Source organism: Pecten maximus, chromosome 4 (genome assembly GCF_902652985.1).
Source record: "Pecten maximus chromosome 4, xPecMax1.1, whole genome shotgun sequence".
Lineage (NCBI taxonomy): Eukaryota > Metazoa > Mollusca > Bivalvia > Pectinida > Pectinidae > Pecten > Pecten maximus.
In genome coordinates, this window is record NC_047018.1 from 24,617,795 (window position 1) to 24,643,470 (window position 25,676).

General features: G+C 33.8%; 1 protein-coding gene across 1 annotated transcript in view; it reads right to left on the reverse strand.

The window, feature by feature from the left end:
- Window positions 1-25,676, reverse strand: part of LOC117326459 (multiple epidermal growth factor-like domains protein 10) — a 39,624-nt gene that overhangs the window by 804 nt on the left and 13,144 nt on the right. Inside the window, exons 12-19 of the mRNA XM_033883207.1 lie at window positions 20,243-20,377; window positions 19,952-20,086; window positions 19,155-19,289; window positions 18,812-18,946; window positions 18,259-18,393; window positions 17,837-17,971; window positions 17,320-17,363; window positions 218-300 (exon numbers count right to left, since the gene is read on the reverse strand). Coding sequence (XP_033739098.1) covers window positions 218-300; window positions 17,320-17,363; window positions 17,837-17,971; window positions 18,259-18,393; window positions 18,812-18,946; window positions 19,155-19,289; window positions 19,952-20,086; window positions 20,243-20,377 — 937 coding nt within the window. The remainder of the gene's footprint in view (window positions 1-217; window positions 301-17,319; window positions 17,364-17,836; window positions 17,972-18,258; window positions 18,394-18,811; window positions 18,947-19,154; window positions 19,290-19,951; window positions 20,087-20,242; window positions 20,378-25,676) is intronic.

Below are 25,676 nucleotides of genomic sequence, written 5' to 3' on the forward strand. Positions count from 1 at the left end.
AGTGAGGCATTGTCAAGGGAGACATTAGGAAGAAGAAAGTTGTTCAGAAAGAAGAGAAAAGGTAAGATCCCAAATTTAGTCGCCTCCTACGATCATGCAATGGATCATACAATTCTTACGCCCTTCCTGCAGGGCAGACATACATTGAATATACTCTTCAAATATATATTGTGTATTTTGCACAACAATTTTCAACGTTTGATGATACTGTTCATACCTCATACGATCTATCATTTGTCCTATGTTGAAACAGATAGAAATAAACAGCAATGTTCCCAGCAATGCAAAGCCAATCGATATCTGAAACGAAATTGATTATATGATTTTTTAAATTTTTTTATGACATAGGTGTGCATAAATGTTTATTATGGAAACTATAATTTCCTAATGTTAAGAAAATGCACAATGCTGTATATAGATAAATGCATTTCAAAACCATTTTCTGTATATGTATATTGCCACAACGTTGTTTAAAGATAAATACATTTAAAAACCATTATCTTTATATGTATATTATCACAATTTTGCCTACCTGTATTTACTCACCTCATCACTACATTGACTAACGTTACTGTTTATCTGAGCTGCATCTATAACATATAACAGTATTTTTTTCAACATAAACGTTTAAAGCGATTTTGTTTTGCAGCAATAATGAAATTGTCAGACTTTCACAAACTGTTACAAGGACTCATGACCATATCTCAACTTAAAACATATATCAATACTAGTTAGCGTTGCTTTGTTGTCAGTATATTATGCAGACACATATTTTATTATTTGAATCATTCAATAGTGTTTTTGTTTTGTTATTTTCTTCTTCTAATTTGGATATTTGATCTCGTGATATACCGATGCTCTTATTCCTAAATGCATAACGCCAAGTATTTATTTCCTGTTATGTTAGGGAGACACTGAAATATGGTTAGCTAAACTCTTTCTCTATTGAAAAAAAAATAGATATAATCCGCAACCATACAGTCATGGTGAATAGAAAAAACAAAACTCATCTTTATTAGATATCATCAAAAATATTTCAACATAAATAATAGGCATACCTTTGTCACAAGCCGAGCCTTTCCAGCCAACCTCACATCCCTCTACCATACATACCCCAGTGAATCTGTTACATCCTGGTACGATACAGTGACAGGTGTGATAACAGTTATTGCCAAATGAGCTGATATTACAAGCTGATATGCAATGGAAAATATGAGAACATGGATTAGCAATTACGTTTCAATTTAATGGATATCAAACTCAAGAAATGTACTTAAGTAAAAAACTTAAATCCTATGTTAATATTTGTCTTATGTATTACATACACATCAGAACATTGATAGAATGACAAAACGTTTTGAATTAACATTATGTTTTAACATCAGGCAATGCCTTTAAACTATCTGCTAGAGAGAATTAAACAATCTTTTGTAAAATATCCACTATTTTTTTTACTGATTTTTATACAGATAACGGTTTACCTATGTCACACCTTGAACCTTCCCATCCGACGTCACATCCGGGTATGTTACATTTTCCGTTGTTGGCATCACATCCAGAAGTAGCACAATTACAGGTATATTTACAATCTTTACCATATTTACCAACGTCGCAAGCTGTCATATAAATAATCAATGAATAAGGTAGTCTCACTCTTAACTCCATAAATATATTGGATAACTACTTTTATGTTGAAATAAATACATTTATATTGTTCTACTTTTTAAAAAGCACTGTACCGAGGTTATAAAACGAAAGCATCAATGCAGTCCAATATAAGAAATTCATATTAATAGATAATATGTATAACCGCGTACAAAATCACCATACCCTTAGTTAACTCAATGCTTATTTCTATCCTTCTCCTCATAACGTTAACAAAAAAACAAAAACAAAATAAAAACAAAATACAGCAATAAACTTGTAACATTTTCGAGTTATCAGTATTTAATGAAATATACTACAACGCATATATCATACAAACATGGACCATTGTTATGGGTGATAATTGTAAACTGAAGGATGCAGTATTACCTTTGTCACAACTCAATCCTTCCCATCCAGCCACACATCCTGGCCTGGTACATTGTCCACTGAATCTGTCACAACCAAGGACAGCACAGTGGCATATTTGTTTACAGTCCCTACCAAATTGTTTGTCTGGACAGGCTGAAACAAACATGGAATAGTTCGTTAGAAAAATGTCTAACATTATAAATATGTCATATTACCGGTAAAATGAAGAATGTAATTAAATCTTCATTCATGATTTTAACACTGTATCCGTGTAAACCCTTTGATAAGAGTAATGATTATCATATTTGTTTTATGTTCATTTGTTTAATGTCGCTCTACATGCTGATCCTATAAAATGTAACCTATATCACAGGCCACTCCTGTCCATCCAGGTTCACATCCTGTAAGTGTACAACTCCCATTGAAGCGGTCACAGCCTGGCAGAGCACAGTGACATGTCTGTATACAGTTCTGGCCAAATCTACCATCACCACACTCTAAAAGAAAAATAGTTTTATTACAGTCAGTTCAGAATCCATTTTCAACGGCATTACATATTACTAAGAAAGTACGAACACAGGAAAATACAATAATTCACCATCAAAGATATCCGTATCGTTTTGCACATTTTAAAAATGAGGTCCCTGACTTTTTTCTTTCACGAACATATAATGTTTTGTGATAAAACAAAAGTACCTGAAATACTTATTAATGAAACCAAATCCGTTAGAATTTATATAACAGGATGTCATATGATGACCAAAAACCACTCAGCAGCTTTCATATACGTGTTTCCAAAGTATAATGACCTCTGACGTTGAATTAGTTTCATTATGACGTATATGACGAAATAATATTTATCCACGTTTAACCAAAATAGATGGGTGTTTATTCAACTCTAATAATATGAAATAATCATTACAACTGTTAAATAGCGTTCAGTTTATACAACACTTGGAATAAACTCTATATGTTTTTTGATTGGTTGACACGGTGACCTTTGACCGGGACAATTTGAGTTGTTCTTGTTCAGAATTGACAAACATATTCATAATAATGCTGAGTTAGACATAGGAATTAGATATTTAATCGTCAGAATTCTGATAGCGTTCCTATGTCTGTTTTCTATGATTGTCTATTCTTCAAACTAAGTCAATATTACCGGCATCGCAAGAATTCCCTTGCCATCCTACTTTACATCCTATTACAGTACAATGTCCGGTTTTTCTGTTACATCCGGGTGTGAAACAATGACACGTACGAGCACAGTCCGCTCCAAATGTACCAGGTCTACACTCTGAGATAAGAAAACAAGTGAGATCAAAATAAAATACAATTAAAGATCAAATTTAACAAATTGGATTTAAACCTTACTTTTTACTTCAAAACTCCCATTTTCAGCCGGATTAACTTTCTTTTTATCAATACAGAATCATTTTTATATAACATTTTACCTTTAGAACAGGGTTGTCCCATCCATCCACTCTGACATCCAGTGACGTCACAGATTCCGTTGTCTGGATCACATCCACCAACATCACAGTGACATGTTGTATTACAGGTTGGTCCAAACATGTTAACTGGACATCCTATAAGAAAGAAAAAGTCAAACTATATTTCAATTTTTGTCAGTTCATAACAACAAAATCATATTGAATTTGTTTGCCGTTAAATTTATTTATAGCTAAATAAAATAATCTTCAAAAATAAAGGATAAGTGTGTTATATGAAAATGAGACTTGCACGGCAGTATGTAATTACTGATCACCATTGTACGAGGTATTACATCAGATAAAATTATAGTGAACATCTATAATTACCGTACACCTGAACCTCACATAATTCCACAGCAGCTGATGTGTTCGAGTAGTACCGTTGAGATTTAGGTTCATTATCAGCTGGACGTTTGTTATAGAATATGACGTATCGTCCGTCTACTGTACATGGACGTGATTGGTTGAATGAGGGGAAGATATCTGGGTCCATTATATTGTCATGGTAACAAAGATGTCCTGTACTTGGTAGATTGTCCACAGCGGTTATATTTGAAATATAGAGATAAAACCCAGAAAGTCGGAAGAGATCTGAAATAGTATTATTTGAAGATAAAAGATATTGTATAATAATGTGGAATTGATAAAAGAAATTAGTTTCAATTGTACATATTATAATGGATCAGTAAGACTTCATAACGTAAACCAATGATTTAGTTCTTCTTATAAGATACTGACATCGAATAAACATTGAAGACTACAGTGATATAAATATGTTTGTCTGTTGTTAAGTATAATGTTACACCATGCATAAAATATTATATATATTAGCGTATCAAGTTATACAAAATAATTTTGCAATTGTTTTATCTCCATGCATTGTGCTAAAGAGCTAATCATGGTGGTCTCACTTGACGGACTGTGTTTGGGACTCAAGAGAATATATTGATTAGTACATGTACTTAAACCGTATTAACCAATGTTTGGGACTCAAGAATCTATTAATATTTTCAATTTTTCGTATATATTTTATCAAAACGACACTGACAACTTTTATATTATTTCTGATGCCCTAAATGCATCCTACATTAAATTCTTCAAAATCAATATTACATTCGATTTGTTACTAAGATGTATTATACTAATATACCAATGTAATTTATTTAATATTGTGCGTTTCTCACATTAAGCGCTTCAATCCGATGATGAACCGGCAAATTTGTTAAACCAAGCACGAAATGTAATATCTGTCTATCGTATGTTTCTATGACAATTACTTACATTTCTCTCTGTATGTGACATTTATAGTCTTTATCCTTGATATGTGTTCAAGGTCAACACGCCACCATGCCTCACGTGACCCTGTCGGGTTAGTAGAACTACAGCTTCCTCCTCCATCTGGTTTTACGTCTTTCCCTATGATACCATCTACAGCCTTGTCAGCACCCCATCTACTCTCAACAGAACTCTGTGATGCCGGCTTTCCTAATGCGATGTTGTCTATTCCAGTAGAAGAGAACTAAGCAATCAATTATACATCAAATACCCATTGATATTTGTTTTGTTGATTAAAACCTAATAGTAACCAGAATTTGAAATTTCTTAAACTGTATATCGTTATATCACAACAACATGGCCGTCTCAAATTCAAACTACATTCATCATTAATGAAAGAAGATACATTCTATTAATTCTGCGTTCAATATTTTGTTTAATTGTTTTGTAATGTATCTTGTGTATCTTGTGATCGGTTTTTTACTCATGATAAGATGAATTTATATTGTACACATTCACAATAATATTAACACAGATATATCATTTCATCGGAAATTTAACATCATTAACATATATTAATATGCTTTAACTGTTCAATAATTCATGTTCTTCTGTATTTATTCACAGTACATGCATATGTTCGGTCATTAGCTGACATTCAGTAGATACTCTATATCTTATGAAACGCATGTTTATCCTACCATAGAATAGTGATTATTTCTTATATAGTCCGAGTACAATGACCTGTCGTGTTAAACTTTGATTATCATTTTGATTGCATACGAGTCGATAATCATATAAGGAAAAAAAGTGCCATGCCTAACTGTATATCTGCAAAAGTTTTTAAAAAATTTCCGTTCGCATTGACGAACTAGTCGTGCGGGCAAACGGGTAAGTTATTGAGGTTATTTTCTTTTTTTTAATTTTCTTTGCGTGTTATTTTATATGTGCATATATAGTTGCGTTCATATCTCTTTGTACTTTCTACATTTTATTTTGATTCATTTGTTTTTTTTTCAATTCCCCATTCACTTATCGCCGTCATCCGGTCGGTAACTTGAATACATGTATTCGAATATTTACATATCATACATCGTTCAACGAGGTACCCCAAAGACCGAGAGATATTTTGAAAAGCAATATATATTTGATAAGCTTAACAATCTGGTTTTATTTGATATATTTCCCCCCGATTTTACCTGTATGTATAGACACATTGAACGTGTGACACGGGGATCGGGCACTGTAAGATTAATTAAATTTTATCATTTAATAAGCCTATTCACTGTTCGCTGTACAATGTTGGTCACCCTAAATCACTGTTCGCTGTACTATGTTGCGTCATGTACTCGATTCAACGAAAAATCGATACACAGGTTGACATACCTAAGCACAAATAGGATGACCTACTTTGAATATTCCACGAAAAGGCCAACGCAACAAGTCATTCTTGTCGGACTATATCACTTTTCTAAAGGGAGTACTTCTTTGAGAAGTCAATACATTCCTGTATCGCACGCACGCACGCGAAGATGTGGTTGGGAAGATTGCAAAATGGACAATGCACGTCTTGGTGACTGCCATTTAACGACACGATGTTGAACCTCATTGTTTTACACGATTATCGTTGGTGTATATTCTTAACTGATACAAGCTAAGATGGCTCGTGTAATAATATGATAACGCCGCACGTGAAATGGGGCGCATGTTTATATGTATATTACAGCCTCTACTCGACTGGTCTCTTGATTTACCACTAAATGTTTGACAGAACTTATAGTCCGCTTGACCCCTGGAACATGGAACACGAGGTCACGATCCAATAGTATCGATCGCACCTCCTACTAAAAACATTCAACCAATATCACATGTATGCGTATAATGTGCTCACATACTGTTTTCGTCACAGTTAACACAACGTCCATTTTTTGTTGTGAAAATTGTCTTTCTTCTTTCTATCCGTAGCTATATAGAAATAATATTTTTAACAAACAAAAAAAAAAAAAAAAAAAAAAAGACAAAAAACAAAAAACAAAAAAAAACCTTAGAGCTTGGCATCCACACAAAGCATTGTGTCACAATAATTTCCAAATTAGAAATTGCCTTTTGTCCTAGAGATCGCCTTCCTCAGCTTTAGAACTCTATTTTATCTGTTAATTGGTTAAGTGTTATAACACCTAAGCTTTTCTGTACTTATGATAGTGATACTATTGTTTTAGCGTTTTACGAGCTTGAAGCAGAGCGATACATTATGATTGCACTAATTACAGTATTAATATACCTATTTCTATCAACATAATGTGGATTCGCTGATTCATCATTTCGCTAATTTGGTAAAATGCGGATTTTGGTTTGGTTTGGTTTGGTTTATTATTGTTTACGTGCTATCAACAACTAATGTCATTTTAGGACGCCCTCCCTTACCATTAGACTTGCGCAAGTTATATTGCCGTACTTAGTATTTTATAATAAAGGAAAAGTCCGACAGAAAAGTGCACATTTTCCCCATAACCTTACAATACGATATATAGTATATTTTGTTGCGGTAATAACCAGCCTATATAGTATTCCATCAACTGTAACTCTCGCAGTAGTGGGGGACTTTTCCCATACATTATCTAATGATATAAATAAGGAGAAATCTTCAAAGTGTCACATCTGAAATTAAATATATATAATGCCAAACTATACTATTTGTCAAAGTTTGACAGTATAGGCAAAGGTTTAAGAAAATATGGAACTTTCAATTAAAATGGCTAAAAATCGTTTAAAACTTCACAATATCGACCTTTGTCCGTTTTAAATGAAGAAAATAATCAGTACATGTGTGGCGAGTGCGTATGTGTGTTTTGGGAGGCTGCGGTATGATCCAGTCTCATTGTGTTAGTCCTGAACTTTTGCCGATTTACAGAGCTACCTCACTGAAGCATACTGCCGAAGACATCCAGCAGGACACTCCAGCCGGTCACATTATAATGACAACAGACGAACCAGTACCACTCCAAAAATGCAAAAGTGCTAAGCAGGAATAGCAACTACCATTTTTAAAGATTCTGGTATGTCCTGGCTAGGGGACACAACCCAATGCCTTCCTCACTGGGGCGAACTAAAAGTAAAAAGTAAGGCACTGTAAGCAAGACATTAGGAAGAAGAAAGTTGTCAAGAAAGACTATGAAATATAAGATCCCAAATTAAGTCGCCTGTTCATGCAATAGGGAAAACACGTGTAATTATTACGCTTAACCTGCACGGCAGGTCAACTGTGAAAATGTGTGAAGTTTTGAGTGCGCCTAAATTAACATATTTACAGTGTATAATTGAAAAGCGTCAGTTTACAGAGTACAGGTTTACAGATGAACGGACTGAAAGACGACTTTGTGTTTAGTACTCAATGACTCGGGATTGTAGAGCATCTATAAGTTCAGCTTTTACATCATTCCCTTACCTGGCCCTGATAAAAAATACATTTAACATCAAGCCATTTAAAGTATGTGTATGGTAATAACAAAACAATAAATTATCCTTGCTGACTTTGGCTGTTGAGGTATACCGTTTACAGTAACATGTATTCTTGCACTGGCTGTACACAGTCAACGGATGGTCTCCAGCTAACATGTTTTAATTACTAGACAGTATCAATTAATATTAATGCTTATTATATATACTTAATATACTAACTACTGCCATACTAGAAATTGTCTAAGAGCATCGCTTTTCGGAAAAGTAATAAATATGAGAACTTTACGCACAAGGAAAATGATACCCAAGGGAAGTGAACGTCACTCTGATGTATAAAGAATTTTAACAGTAGTGAAGCTAAAGATGGACCATCCTTTGCGAGGATGTCCAGCTAAAACACAAACTTTCATAAGAAATGAGCTAGACAAACTTGTTGAATAAGTAATTACTATACCTTTATGTTACAGTGAATGATATTTGATGTTGATTACAGTATAGTTGAGTCAATGGATATGGCAGCTCAAATAAAAAGATAAAGACTAGGGAGCGTCCACGTAGGTCTTATCCTTTAAAAATACTTACATTCATAAGGGAAATATGTACACCCCTGAGGGTTTTTAACATTTATTATTCCTGGCATCAGTTTTTAACTGTTTTATGAACACACTTTTATCACCTACTAGAAAAATGAAAAGTGAAAATATTGACATTAATACAAATTTAGTAGACTGAGAAAGTTACATTTTCAAGGTCGTTTAACAATCATATTGGAGAAAAAAAAACTTAACTTGTTCTTTTTTACATTAAATATACCCGTCACGATTGATTTTACTCAAACAGACTTGAGACTTCCCGGAAGGATATCAAAGCACTGAAAATACTGAAGCTTCCACGACAAACAAATGACATATTGTTTTGAAATAACGCCATTGTATTTGCCACATCCTAAAACCTTTATACAGTGGACTCTGTCTAAGCCAGAGTACATAGAAATAAGAGAAAATGAGCCTCAGGAACAAATCGTGTAACACTTGATCGTTGTTTGTATGGAAATCACTTTGTCTTATTCGTTTGCATTCATTTATGTTCACCTCACAGTCGTTTCAAAACAATAGCTTCATTGTAAACATTCTCCATACAAAGGTAAAAACATTTTATTTATACTATTTCAAGTTCATATTTTCTGGTACGTGCTGTAGAGAATTTCAATGGAAATCGTTTGTTAAGAAAGTTGTGACAGACATCAATACTTTGGAGCGAATCCATAATGGTCTCTAACATTGAAGTTTCCGTAAAGTACGCGGAAAATTTGTGAATTAATCAAACTCTCCTTGCAGGCCTTTAAAAAATACGTGATGTGTAAATTGTTCAAAAAGTTGCGAATAATGACATTATACAATGGAACAAATTGTAATTTTATTAACGTGGAAAAATACTTGCAATATGATAAACTAATAGAAGACAAAAAAATTCATTCCTGGTGGAAGGAAGGATATCATCTTGGACGACGGAGAATGGACAATGTAATGGCCGCTGTAAGTGACAAAGTTGCTGAGATGTTCACGGAACTGGACATAATTCTCCAGAGCAACACTACATATATGGTACTTATTATGTAAATTGTTGAAACTGTTAAAACGAAAACACTATGTAAGATCAAGCAAGAAGAAATAAAGAATGTCTGTATGTCTTTCTGTCTTTCGGTATATATATAATGATTTACACACAAATCTTAAAACCGCATTCTATTTTATCTGTATACAAACAGTATTTATTTCATAATGAAAAATAATTATATTCAAGACTAGGATTTGACAGAGTCCGGTTAAGACAGAGCCCAATGTATCCCAATTTTCAGCTTAATCGATAATATTTTCATTTATTCATCATTGATACAAAAGAAAACACCGTTAGAACCCCTACCCTCTGGGTCATGAAGGGTCTGAATTACTTTTCATACAAAAATAATATGTCCTTAATTAGTCCCTATCCATGATGTCGTTGATGACTTACAAAGATATTAATGTTGAGGGAATGACAGATGACGGACGCAGCATATATTCAGCAGTCAATCCGGTCAGGCGTGTCTAATATATTTTTGGTTAATAAGCATTTGATAATCGGTGCGGATACCGATTTACGGATAATCATCCGCAGAAACCCTTCTGGACTTAAATACAATATTATGCAGACTTTTCGGTTGTTATGATTATAGAATGGATACCTCGGTATGATTTTTCTCCGCCAGGTTTCGTTCGTGATATTTTTATGTTCGTAACAATCATCGATAAGGACAAATTTACATTGTTCCTATCTCAGTAGCGATAATACCTATGTTGTCTAGTTTACGTGGCGCAATACTTCAATTTAGCACACATACAACATAACATTGTACATATAATGTATAGATAAACCGTAGTTTCCGTACATGAAAGTTGGAAAGTATATATAGGGTGGAAGCAAACATGCATGACTTTTCGTATGTTTTTGAATATTATAATATGTTTTTTTACTTGTGTTGACTGATAGATGTTTATCACAGATTTTATGCTGTTGAATTCTCTAGCTTATATTACCAGAATTGAGATGAGAATACATTGATTCGTTTTTGAAATTGAAAAGATCTGCCTTACTTTATTATCAGTTAAATTTACAATTGCTGAAAGGTATTTTCTGAAAGGCTCACTCTAGAAAACGACATTATTTTAAAGCATGATTATACTGAACTGTTTTCGTAACAGATTACTGATTTGACATTTCTTCAGTAAGAAAGGAACGTTTAATATAATTCATTCAGAGATTATTTTAAGACAAATTTATCTAGGGTATCTATATTTCTAAACAGTATATGTGTGTATAATAGTGGAAACTAAATATAGATGAGTAATGTTCTTTCTGGCTTCATATGATTAGTCGGCTTGTCCAAGCATTAAAGTCTTTATTGTATGTCTATAGTTCGAAATATCAATTAAACAATGGAAAACAGTCGTCTTCTTCTTCTAAAGGTTTACAATAAAAACCTTGATTGATAAATCTCAGATCATCATAGACCCTCATGCTAGATCCCCCCCCCCTTTTCAGTGGCGCTATAATGTAAGGGGTTTCCTATACACGTATAAAGGTCACATTCCATTTGTGATATACACGAAGCTTAACTCCAGTTAAACATTAAATCTCTCTAAAATGTCATCTCAGTGGTCTGACACGAGCCGTATATAACAAACACACAATCTATAAACTACACCCAGATAATACTGCTAATGTACGACAATATGAAATAAAACATTCCTGTTTTCATTCTCTTGTTGGGGGTATATATTACGGTCGAAATAACTAGATATTCAATGAAACGTATTTTATTCAAACAATATTAGCCTGTTGATAAAGACTGAATTACACTGATTTATATATGAATATATTCATTTTGTAAATTTTGATTACTTACATGACGAATAAGCAAATTCAGGAAATACAGCGACACATCCTAAGATGATGAAATGCAGGATCCCGTGTTCCCCGTGTATGTAAAGTTCCATGTTGAAGAAGAAAACAAAAAAGTGTCGCTCTCCTCTATGTTCACCCGCTTTGACACCAGGAAGTTCGTTGGAGGAGATAAAAATCGATTGTGTACATATTAGATATGGTAGTATGTGTGTATTCACTACACTTTATTTTGGTGATACAACTGTATTATCTTAGACACTTGTGACAAGGTAGATAGTCCATACTGAATGTATTAAAAACATCTAAGTAGATAAGGTATTACATAAGAGAAAGAAAAAACCATCAGTACATGTGTGGGTATGTTTTGTTTATTAATCACATACGACACATGGTGGATAGTGTGAGAACTTGGTAACTTGTTAAGTATCACGGACTTGTATTTACTTCATTTCATACGGCTAAATACTTATACTGCGTATTTCTACAAAAGAGTTCAATGACACAAAATGTATATACATAGTCATATTCTGTAAGTTTTCCGGAATAAGACAATTAAATGTCAGGAAGACTCGGTCTATAAATGTATATCGTACAGATGTACAACATCTTATTATTAGCTGGGACAACCAGTGGCAGCGCCTTTATTGCCGTGGAAAACGGCGACTTAACCCAAGGAATAGTATCAAAAGGAGGGAGCCTGAAGTTGGTTCCGAGTTCCGTTTAAGAAAAACGGAACTGGGAACCAGTTCCGAGTTCCGTTTAATAAACACTGAAATACTATGAATTAGCTTTATTGATTAAGGTCCCAGTTCCGAGTTCCGTTTAACAAGTTCCGAGCTCCGTTTAAGGTAATGTTGGTATTTATAAGCTTTACGGGTTTTGGTCCCAGTTCCGAGTTCCGTTTAGGAAAAACTGAAATACTATGTATTAGCTTTATTGATTAAGGTCCCAGTTCCGAGTTCCGTTTAAGATAAACGGAACTCGGAACCAATTCCGAGTTCCGTTTAACAAGTTCCGTTTAAGGTAATGTTGGTATTTATAAGCTTTACGGGTTTTGGTCCCAGTTCCGAGTTCCGTTTAGGAAAAACTGAAATACAATGTATTAGCTTTATTGAGTAAGGTCCCAGTTCCGAGTTCCGTTTAAGAAAAACTGAAATATTATGTATTAGCTTTTTTTGATTTTGGTCCCAGTTCCGAGTTCCGTTTAAGTAAAACGGAACTGGGAACCAGTTCAGAGTTCCGTTTACTTAAACGGAACTCTGAACTGGTTCCTAGTTCCGTTTATCTTAAACGGAACTCGGAGCTGGGACCAAAATCAAAAAAAGCTAATACATAATATTTCAGTTTTTAAATATTATAATCTAAGATAAACGGAACTAGGAACCAGTTCAGAGTTCCGTTTAAGTAAACGGAACTCTGAACTGGTTCCCAGTTCCGTTTTACTTAAACGGAACTCGTAACTCGGAACCAACTTCAGGCTCCCTCAAAGGGAAGCACCTCTTCAAACAATGGTATATGCCATCACTGTTTTGTATATGAAGTACATATCTTATACTCAGTAGAATGGCTCTCTCATTAACTTTCGGTACCATACTATCATCTTGGTAATTTTCAACTATTAATCTTTCAGTCACATACCTTAGCTCAGAAGAAGGCCGCTGACATTAACTGTAAATATTATATATTATATCAGAACTCAGCATTTCCCATCAACTCTAAGATAGTACCTTCATCTCAGAAACAGACCTCCTCTGTAGGTACCGTAATTTAATTTAAAAAATAGCCCTCTTACATTAAAAATTACATATACACAATGTATACCTTAACCTTAGCCTCCCAAAATTACTAATAACCTTTATCTCATAAATATATTCGCTGATAAACTGTTAGTTCCCTATCTTAACCTTATGAGTAGGGCATTAACTAATAACTTTTATCGCAGGCGTGGGTTAGATGAGTACGTGTTGTTGTTATTTTAACCCTAGTCATATGGACCTACCAGAAGCTGATATATCTTTATCGCAGGAGTAGGTAGATAATCTTACAATATGTGTACTTAAAGCTTTGCAACATGTGATTAAATTTGCCTGAGATGAAAGTAGTTTTCTTTAAAACTTTGAAAGTATGTGGTAGCCAAAGACAACGTGTTTTGGTGGTATTTCTGAGATGAAGGGAATGACAAAAATGTAAACTATAATTCATTCCTTGGTGTCAAAATTATATAATGTTTGCTTATAAGCGACCAGGAAACATAACATGATATGTTAACCATTGTAACTTTTTTGTATATGATTTTAAATGCCACGTTGGATATAAGGCGAATGCGCTAGTGGAGATAGGTAATACTCTAATAATGTCTATCATATTCGAGTCACATTTTATAGAACTCAAGATACAAAGTACAAATACTGTATGTACGTTAAAAATATAGCCGCGTGGACGTTTATTTGATCTGTAATGAAGTTGGAAAAAATACAAACTAATACATATCGTTTTGTCTGATTAAATGAATGCAGTTGGAATGATGACATACAAAGAATGCTACATGTACAAATTGACTTGTCTCCCTTGACCTAATAAGCCTAAATAACAACTCGGAGTCCGAAGTTAGACTGATCATCTATTGTACCTGCAGAGCGTCCTATATTCTGATACATAACCATTATCTAATACAATGTAGATGTATTAATACCGGAATCATAAGTATGAAGGAGATAAACAGTACACTGATCACACGAATATTAAAATAGGAAATCATATCAAGAACACATATTTCCTAAAGAGTAAGTAAAACCATAGGAATCCAAGTATCAATTTGTTGTTTACATCCATTTTCATCAAAGAAAGATTGTAGGACTGTTAACTAAAGAAATAATCTTATATTCACGGTGGCTAGATATATCTTCTTCAACGGAACATTGACACTGCTACTTGCTCGACACAAAATGAAATAATAAATAAAACCAATTTGCTTGTCAACCTTAATGTATTTCATTTATTTGTAACTCTTTACATCAATAAAATATGTGATTTGGTATAATCATAAACCCTTGAAGTAAAGCGATATTGAAAGGTGAAGCCATTAAATAGTCCATGTATGTTCAGTCGTAATGTGTATAATAGTTTACAAATAGTTCTTTACACTGTCCAGAAGATTTCAAATAAGCTTTAAGCAACTACGACCCAACAATTTAACATTCAATGATAATCAATAGCAAATATCTGATGGAAAGTAAGTTTACACAAAAGTAAAGATACAATTCGTAAAACAAAAGCCATGGAATTAATTGCAGGACTATTAGAATGAGTTGACATTGCCGATGTTTAGGAGCAAATATCTGAATTCATTGGTGTAGAAATTTGACTGCTGGTCAAAAACCGAAACATGTACTCCACCCTACATACGTTTTTCACGAACTCAACGACGTGTGTTTTATCCTCACATCCGTTTGACGTCTAGGTAAAACTGTAAAACACTTATAAACTACATGATGGTCACTTTCTTATTAATGTTATGACCTTCTTATTTTTTAAACCTCACAACTCCTTATTTGCGTTGACCACTGATGATATATGTGCTAGACAGTGACAACAGGAACCCGTGTCTTTATTTTTAACAATTTGCTGACCTCTTGACGCACAGCGTTATAATTTGAGAACACACGAATAATTCCTATTGTATATTTGTAAAAGATGGTGACTGCAAAAAAGGTAATGTTCTCATTATCTTCTTTGTTCTAATCAGCTGATCATGCTATTGTCTTGTGTACTCCTGCTACAAACAGTTTACTCTGATCCAGATTAACATTCCACATCTTTTAAGTCTTCAAATGTGTCATATTTGTGTAGATCTAAATCACACCTATCTAGCTATTGTATCATAAACATTCCTTGCTTGTCCAACTTTTGACGCTTCTAATTCGTCGTAATTGTTGTCATTCAACGAATCTACAATTTAAACAGAGAAAGAGGTTATTTATTATTTTCTTAATCAAAACATGCATTAGGAAATAGAAACTTTTCTTTGGGTGCAATTGATTTATTTTTACAGTTATAACCAATATAAGTATATGTATTCATATCAAAGATACATATCTACATGTACATATTTAAAAAAAAAAAGATTCGCAGGGTTGAGAAGACCGGGTTCAATCTCATGTACAGTAAATGTCCACAAACACACGAGTGCTTTCATAATCCATTGTCTTTCATTAAGATTTTATACAATCTTCAACATTATTAATGATATGTATTTTTCTCTTTAGATAACCTTTCATAAATACATCACTTTTTGACTTCAAACAGTTTATGTCCCTTACTTTGATTTTTCATTACGTTGTCGGACTGTTCAGGCTTTAAATTTTTCCTTTTTGTTCTGAAAGAAATGTTTTATAGGAATTAATTAAGACATAACACTTAGCCATTACTATGGAAATCAACTATATTTAATTTATTAGCATTTTTTTTTATTCTAAACTAATTTATTTATCCATAGATGTTGGAAAAAGATCACTATTGTATTTACCAGTACAAGACATAGCTTTCATGCTTACATAGATATATATTAATGTGAAGGTATTTGAATTCAACAACAATTTATATTATTAATTATACTAATCAAAGTATCTCCTTTTCAATTCATCATCATTATCGAATCCTAAAAGGATTAAAAGCAGTAGAATGTACATTATTCGACATACATTGTTTGGTTTGGTTTGGTGTATTTTGTTTAACGTCCTATTAACAGCTAAGGTCATTTAAGGACGGCTTCCCGTGCGTGCGACATGCATGCGTGTGGTGAGTGCGCTTATGTGTTTTGGGAGGCTGCGGTATGTTCGTGTTAAGTCTCCTTGTGATAGGCCGGAACTTTTGCCGATTTATAGTGCTGCCTTACTGAAGCATACTGTCGAAGACACCTAGCAGGACACACCACCCGGTTACATTATACTGACAACGGACGAACCAGTCGTCCCACTCCAAATATGCTGAGCGCTAAGCAGGAGTAACAACTACCATTGTTAAAGACTCTGTTATGTCTCGGTTAGGGGACACAAGCCCACAGCGGCGAACGCTCAGCTAAAGGCCAAAAGTGAGGCATTGTCAAGGGAGACATTAGGAAGAAGAAAGTTGTTCAGAAAGAAGAGAAAAGGTAAGATCCCAAATTTAGTCGCCTCCTACGATCATGCAATGGATCATACAATTCTTACGCCCTTCCTGCAGGGCAGACATACATTGAATATACTCTTCAAATATATATTGTGTATTTTGCACAACAATTTTCAACGTTTGATTATACTGTTCATACCTCATACGATCTATCATTTGTCCTGTTGAAACAGATAGAAATAAACAGCAATGTTCCCAGCAATGCAAAGCCAATCGACATCTGAAACGAAATTGATTATATGATTTTTTGATTTTTTTTATGACATAGGTGTGCATAAATGTTTATTATGGAAACTATAATTTCCTAATGTTAAGAAAATGCACAATGTTGTATATAGATAAATGCATTTCAAAACCATTTTCTGTATATGTATATTGCCACAACGTTGTTTAAAGATAAATACATTTAAAAACCATTATCTTTATATGTATATTATCACAATTTTGCCTACCTGTATTTACTCACCTCATCAGTACATTGACTATCGTTACTGTTTATCTGAGCTGCATCTATAACATATAACAGTATTTTTTTCAACATAAACGTTTAAAGCGATTTTGTTTTGCAGCAATAATGAAATTGTCAGACTTTCACAAACTGTTACAAGGACTCATTACCATATCTCAACTTAAAACATATATCAATACTAGTTAGCGTTGCTTTGTTGTCAGTATATTATGCAGACACATATTTTATTATTTGAATCATTCAAAAGTGTCTTGGCTTTGTTTTGTTATTTTCTTCTTCTAAATTGGATATTTGATCTCGTGATATACCGATGCTCTTATTCCTAAATGCATAACGCCAAGTATTTATTTACTGTTGTGTTAGGGAGACACTGAAATATGGTTAGCTAAACTCTTTCTCTATTGAAAAAAAAATAGATATAATCCGCAACCATACAGTCATGGTGAATAGAAAAAACAAAACTCATCTTTATTAGATATCATCAAAAATATTTCAACATAAATAATAGGCATACCTTTGTCACAAGCCGAGCCTTTCCAGCCAACCTCACATCCCTCTACGATACATACCCCAGTGAATCTGTTACATCCTGGTACGATACAGTGACAGGTGTGATAACAGTTATTGCCAAATGAGCTGATATTACAAGCTGATATGCAATGGAAAATATGAGAACATGGATTAGCAATTACGTTTCAATTTAATGGATATCAAACTCAAGAAATGTACTTAAGTAAAAAACTTAAATCCTATGTTAATATTTGTCTTATGTATTACATACACATCAGAACATTGATAGAATGACAAAACGTTTTGAATTAACATTATGTTTTAACATCAGGCAATGCCTTTAAACTATCTGCTAGAGAGAATTAAACAATCTTTTGTAAAATATCCACTATTTTTTTACTGATTTTTATACAGATAACGGTTTACCTATGTCACACCTTGAACCTTCCCATCCGACGTCACATCCGGGTATGTTACATTTTCCGTTGTTGGCGTCACATCCAGAAGTAGCACAGTTACAGGTATATTTACAATCTTTACCATATTTACCAACGTCGCAAGCTGTCATATAAATAATCAATGAATAAGGTAGTCTCACTCTTAATTCTATAAATATATTGGATAAATACTTTTATGTTGAAATAAATACATTTATATTGTTCTACTTTTTAAAAAGCACTGTACCGAGGTTATAAAACGAAAGCATCAATGCAGTCCAATATAAGAAATTCATATTAATAGATAATATGTATAACCGCGTACAAAATCACCATACCCTTAGTTAACTCAATGCTTATTTCTATCCTTCTCCTCATAACGTTAACAAAAAAACAAATACAAAATAAAAACAAAATACAGCAATAAACTTGTAACATTTTCGAGTTATCAGTATTTAATGAAATATACTACAACGCATATATCATACAAACATGGACCATTGTTATGGGTGATAATTGTAAACTGAAGGATGCAGTATTACCTTTGTCACAACTCAATCCTTCCCATCCAGCCTCACATCCAGGCCTGGGACACTGTCCACTGAATCTGTCACAACCAAGAACAGCACAGTGGCATATTTGTTTACAGTCCCTACCAAATTGGTTGTCAGGACAGGCTGAAACAAACATGGAATAGTTCGTTAAAAAAGGTCTAACATTATAAATATGTCATATTACCGGGAAAATGAAGATTGTAATTACATCTTCATGCATGGTTTTAACACTCTATGCTTGTATACTCTTTGATAAGAGTAATACTTATCATATTTGTTTTATGTTCATTTGTTTAATGTCGCTCAACATGCTGATCCTATAAAATGTAACCTATATCACAAGCCACTCCTGTCCATCCAGGTTCACATCCTGTAAGTGTACAACTCCCATTGAAGCGGTCACAGCCTGGCAGAGCACAGTGACATGTCTGTATACAGTCCTGACCAAAGCAACCATCACCACACTCTAAAAGAAAAATAGTTTAATTACAGTCAGTTCAGAATCCATTTTCGGCATTACATATTACTAAGAAAGTACGAACACAGGAAAATACAATAATTCACCATCAAAGATATCCGTATCGTGTTGCACATTTTAAAAATGGGGTCCCTGACTTTTTTCTTTCACGAACATATAATGTTTTGTGATAAAACAAAAGTACCTGAAATACTTATTAATGAAACCAAATCCGTTAGAATTTATATAACAGGATGTCATATGATGACCAAAAACCACTCAGCAGCTTTCATATACGTGTTTCCAAAGTATAATGACCTCTGACGTTGAATTAGTTTCATTATGACGTATATGACGAAATAATATTTATCCACGTTTAACCAAAATAGATGGGTGTTTATTCAACTCTAATTACATGAAATAATCATTACAACTGTTAAATAGCGTTTAGTTTATACAACACTTGGAATAAACTCTATATGTTTTTTGATTGGTTGACATGTTGACCTTTGACCGGGACAATTTGAGTTGTTCTTGTTCAGAATTTACAAATATATTCATAATAATGCTGAGTTAGACACAGGAATTAGATATTTAATCGTCAGAATTCTGGTAGCGTTCCAATATCTGTTTTCTATGATTGTCTATTCTTCAAACTAAGTCAATATTACCGGCATCGCAAGCATTCCCTTGCCATCCTTCTTTACATCCTGGTACAGTACAATGTCCAGTTTCTCTGTTGCATCCGGGTGTTGAACAGTGACACGTATGGGCACAGTCCGTTCCAAATGTACCAGGTCCACACTCTTAGATAAGAAAAAGAAAACAAGAACAAAATACAATAAAATACAATTAAAGATGAAATTTAACAAACTGGATTTAAAACTTACTTCTTACTTACCGATTTCAGCCGGATTAACTTTTTTTGATCAATACAGAATCATTTTTATATCAAATTTCACCTGTAGAACAGGATTGTCCTATCCATCCACTCTGACATCCAGTGACGTCACAGATTCCGTTGTCCGGATCACATCCACCCACATCACAGTGACATGTTGTATTACAGGTTGGTCCAAACATGCTAACTGGACATCCTATAAGAAAGAGAAGTCAAACTATACTTCAATCTTTGTCAGTTCATAGCAACAAAATCATATTGAATTTGTTTGTCGTTAAATTCATTCATACATGAAGCTAAAAAAATAAAAATAATAAAGGATAAGTTTGTTTTATAAAAATAAGACATGCACGGCAGTATGTGATTACTGATAATCATTGTAGGAGGTATTACATCAGATAAAATTGTAGTGTACATCTATAATTACCGTACACCTGAACCTCACATAATTCCACAACAGCCGATGTTGTCGAGTAGTACCGATGAGATTTAGGTCCATTATCAGCCGGACGTCTGTTATAGAATATGACGTATCTCCCGTCTACTGTACACGGACGTGATTGGTTGAATGTAGGGAGGAGATCAGGATCCATTATATCATCATGGTAACAAAGATGTCCTGTACTTGCTAGATTGTCTACACCGGATATATTTAAAACATAGAGATAAAACCCAGAATGTCGCCAGGGATCTGAAATGGTATATTTTTGTAAATCGTAAATATTGTATAATACTGTAGAGAATTGATAAAAAAAATGACCAAGATTATACAATATATTAATCAGCATGTTGGACGACACAATGGAGATGTATTAATTCATTTTGTCAAAATCAACCAGCTTCAATTGTACATATTATAAAGGATTTAATAAATCTTTATAATATATATATATATAACATAGTAACACTAATGACGAAGGAAGACAACTTTTTTACTCATGCCCTGACCGGGCCTCGAACTCACGATCTACGGCACCAAATCGCCTAGCCAGAAATACCCGCAGCTTATACCGCTGTGCCACATCGGCGTTCTTTAAAAAGAACGTTTCAATGCCGCAGTGATGGTCGGTCCGATACCCTGACATAATCATTGTGGAAGTCGTCTATTAGATAATATGAATACCTGGATCGCAATGTATTACTTCTTTGCCCCATATATATATCTTATGGATACAATTCTTATCCATGTATGTAAATTCAAACAGTGTGGACAATGAGGCTTGTTAAATTTTCGAGACAATCCGCCCCTTTATCAAAACACAAAAAATACAAATACAATCACATAATATATATCAGAAGTACTGGAAATACAATAAAATACAATAAGAATAATGTTTTAGTAACTGGAGAAACAACAATGAACCCTTCGGCAAACGTGAGCCGAAGGCGGATACTAGCGTGACTGTATCATGTTCAACACTAGAACGATATTTTGAATTCCCCCCCACGTGAAAGTATATCGAAGAGTTCAAAGACGATTCGTCCCTAAATACTTACAGAATAGGTAAGTAACAAATGAATATTTATTAATCACTATCAATGAAATTTACTTGGAGTGCTATCAATTAGCTATTAAAATGTATAAATTTGGAGTTGAAAAAAAAAAATGAATTAGTGGACGACATTTCATTGATATCAGATTTCAGAATAAAAATGTTGCATTATCGTCTCTACAGTGATTGATTAAATATCGTGTACAAAGTCTGAAAAACTTTTGAAAAATATCTTTTAGATAATTATAATTATAGAGAGTGGTGTGAAAAAAACTACTACGAATATTTATCAAGACTGAGAATATAAGAAATACGAATGCCGAAGTGTCCCTACAGGACGCTACGGGAAACAGACGGTTCGGGCCAAATCGGACCAAGATGCTGTTGCATGATGGCGGGAGGCGACTAAATGTGAGTCAAAGAGCAACAATGAATTGATGCCCAAAAAAAGTACAGCTATTATGAAAATTTTAACAAATTGAATAATTAACTACATGAATTGTCAAATATAATGGTCACATGGAGAATACACCCAGAAGAGGTCCTTCAACGTTCGTTCATACCCCGAGGGTAGCAGGTTTGGAGATTGGTAATCCAGTATCTTTCTCTGGAACGATGTTTCGTTTCATTCCAGGTAGGACAGTGATCAATGGCGACCACCTGCTATATGTATATATATTTAAAAAGTATAAAAAAACACGACACAGCAGCTAGCGCTTTCGTCACGTCTAGGTGACTCTTCAGAATGTTTTATTTTTTTAAAATTGTCGACGTGACGTCATAAATGTATGACGTCACTATACATTCTAAGGGACATAACAATGAAGAGGAGATTTAAAGATTTGATGATAATAAAAAAATGTATTTAAAAAGAAAAAAAAAATATATATATATTATATACAATCGGCGGGGTTCGAACCCACAATAGAGGTGATATCGGAATCAAAAGACGATGTACCTTACCATATGAGCTAGCGAGGTTACAACAAATTTTTTTTGATATTGATAACATTTCAGTTGGTTGATAAATGGAGGGATTGTTCACGCAGGTCTTGTCCTTTCTATACACTTTAATCTTTAAGAGGTGTTTATCATTTAGTATCAGTATTTCCTTACATCAACTGTGTTCAGGACAACACTTTATATTTAAAAAAAAAGACAAATGCATCGAGTGAAAATATCGACATTTAAGAATATATGAACCTGAGAAATAGACGTGAGCCTATGGCAGACTGCTATTCCTGGTACTCATTATTAATGACCATGGCAACTGAATAGCATCCATTGTTTAGGAAAATAACACCGTTGTATTAACCATCCCTCAAAACCCTTATGCGGTCTAAACCATAGTCAGGAATTCATAATTTGGCCGGTTTGTATAGGGGTTCCAGATTATAAGAGTCTGATTTGAATCATTTTATGCCCAGTATCATTATAATAGTTATGTTATATATTTAATACCGTTTGCACACAATTCTTGAAACCGAACTTTATTTTACCTGTATACGAACAATGTTTAATTCCTAATGCAAAATTCTTAAAATATTACATTTAACACATCGTCATTAATCTATGGTCCCTGCACTCACGGACGAAGACCGGGGAACGATCGGTACACGTTTTTCGTTTCTCGATATATATTTCTTCGGGACTTACGACGAAGCAGAAGACTTATAACATTTGGTACATTAGGCTATGGTTTTCGTGACATAGACTGTCAGCTAAGTCTTATTGCATCACAGTCACTGGAACTATAAATAACGTCTGTACTCAGCGATGTCAGAGAGAATGACTTCGGAATCAAAGACTTTTGGTTCCCTAGTCCACTTCAAGGTCAGAGGGCCAGAATGATTCACCCAATTACATCTCCTCATGTCACAAAACTACCCTGATGGTCAGGAGGGGTCAGAAATCACTTTCCATACAAAATTCGTTGCCTTAGTTAACCAATATCCGTAAAGTCGATTTAAAAAAAAAAGTTGTTGAGGGATGATAACGGTTGACGGACACCAATTCACCAATTAATCGGGTCAAGCGAGCAAACTCAATTGTGTTGTTTCTGATTAATAAACAGTTAATGATTTGTGCGCGAACCGGTTTTACCGATCCCTCTTAACTAAAATGCAATATAATACATGTATCGACTTCCCGGTAGCCGTGATTATAGAATAGATACCTGACTTAGTACCATTTCACCCCGCCAGATTAAGGACATAATAGACCTCCGTGAAGTTGATTACTTATTCCTTATTCCTTATTCCATTACTTATTCGATTTCTCTTTACTAATTAACACTTTAAATTGTTCAAAACTAATTAATAAGCATTCCCAATGCACATTCTACCATTCCATTCCTTATCCTTACATTATTACTTGTTCAATTCCCCCATTACTTATTCGCTTCTCTCTCATTACTTTTTCGATTTTCTCATTACTTATTCGATTTCTCTTTACTAATTAACACTTTAAATGCTTCAAAACTAATTAATAAGCATTCCCAATGCACATTCCACCATTCCATTCCTTATCCATACATTATAACTTGTTCAATTCCCCCATTACTTATTCGATTCTCTCATTACTTATTCGATTTTCTCATTACTTATTCGATTTCTCTTTACTAATTAACACTTTAAATTGTTCAAAACTAATTAATAAGCATTTCCAATGCATATTCCACCATTCCATTCCTTATCCATACATTATTACTTGTTCAATTCCCCATTACTTATTCGATTCTCTCTCATTACTTTTTCGATTTTCTCATTACTTATTCGATTTCTCTTTACTAATTAACACTTTAAATGCTTCAAAACTAATTAATAAGTATTCCCAATGCACATTCCACCATTCCATTCCTTATCCATACATTATTACTTGTTCAATTCCCCCATTACTTATTCGATTCTCTCATTACTTATTCGATTTTCTCATTACTTATTCGATTTCTCTTTACTAATTAACACTTTAAATGGTTCAAAACTAATTAATAAGCATTCCCAATGCACATTCCACCATTCCATTCCTTATCCATACATTATAACTTGTTCAATTCCCCCATTACTTATTCGATTCTCTCATTACTTATTCGATTTTCTCATTACTTATTCGATTTCTCTTTACTAATTAACACTTTAAATGGTTCAAAACTAATTAATAAGCATTCCCAATGCACATTCCACCATTCCATTCCTTATCCATACATTATTACTTGTTCAATTCCCCCATTACTTATTCGATTCTCTCATTACTTATTCGATTTTCTCATTACTTATTCGATTTCTCTTTACTAATTAACACTTTAAATGGTTCAAAACTAATTATTTTAATATACTTTTCTTCTTTATTACAAAAAACAAACAATGAATTTGGATTTAAATGACCGCAGCCTCATGCATATATAATATGAAACGTATACAACCTCAGAATATGGCGAGAAGGCTTATCAATTTATGAATTTAGTACTGTATAGACAGTTCCGAGTGGCAGGATATGGCGGGCAGGCATATAATTATAATTTTTTGTGTCATATTATTTAATTCTGGTGGTATTAATTATACTAGACTGAGCTCTGGTCGGCCAATAGTCTTGCTATGGTTTACCCTGGGGGACTAACTCTTGCTACGGAGGTATCCTAGGAGTTTCTGGCAGGCCAGTGCTAAGTCTAATCATAATAATCCTGATCTTGTAATGCTTGCCATGTGATATCCTGAGAGCTAAAGGCAGGATTATGGTTTTCTTCAGCCTGGAGATGTCGGTTCCTCTTGCGAGAGGTGGTTTCGGTTTTTTTACAAGTGCAGGCAAAATCTGCTAGGTCAGAGGGCAAGGGGCTTTATGTCCGGGTACCTGTGGGTAGACATTTAGCATGGGTCCTTGCCTTTGCATGAACTTGTAATACTAAGTTTTGGCTGCGGCCATTGTCATACTAAATTCATAAATTGATAAGCCTGCTCGCCATATTCTGAGGTTGTATCCGTTTCATATTAAATGAGGCTGCGGTCA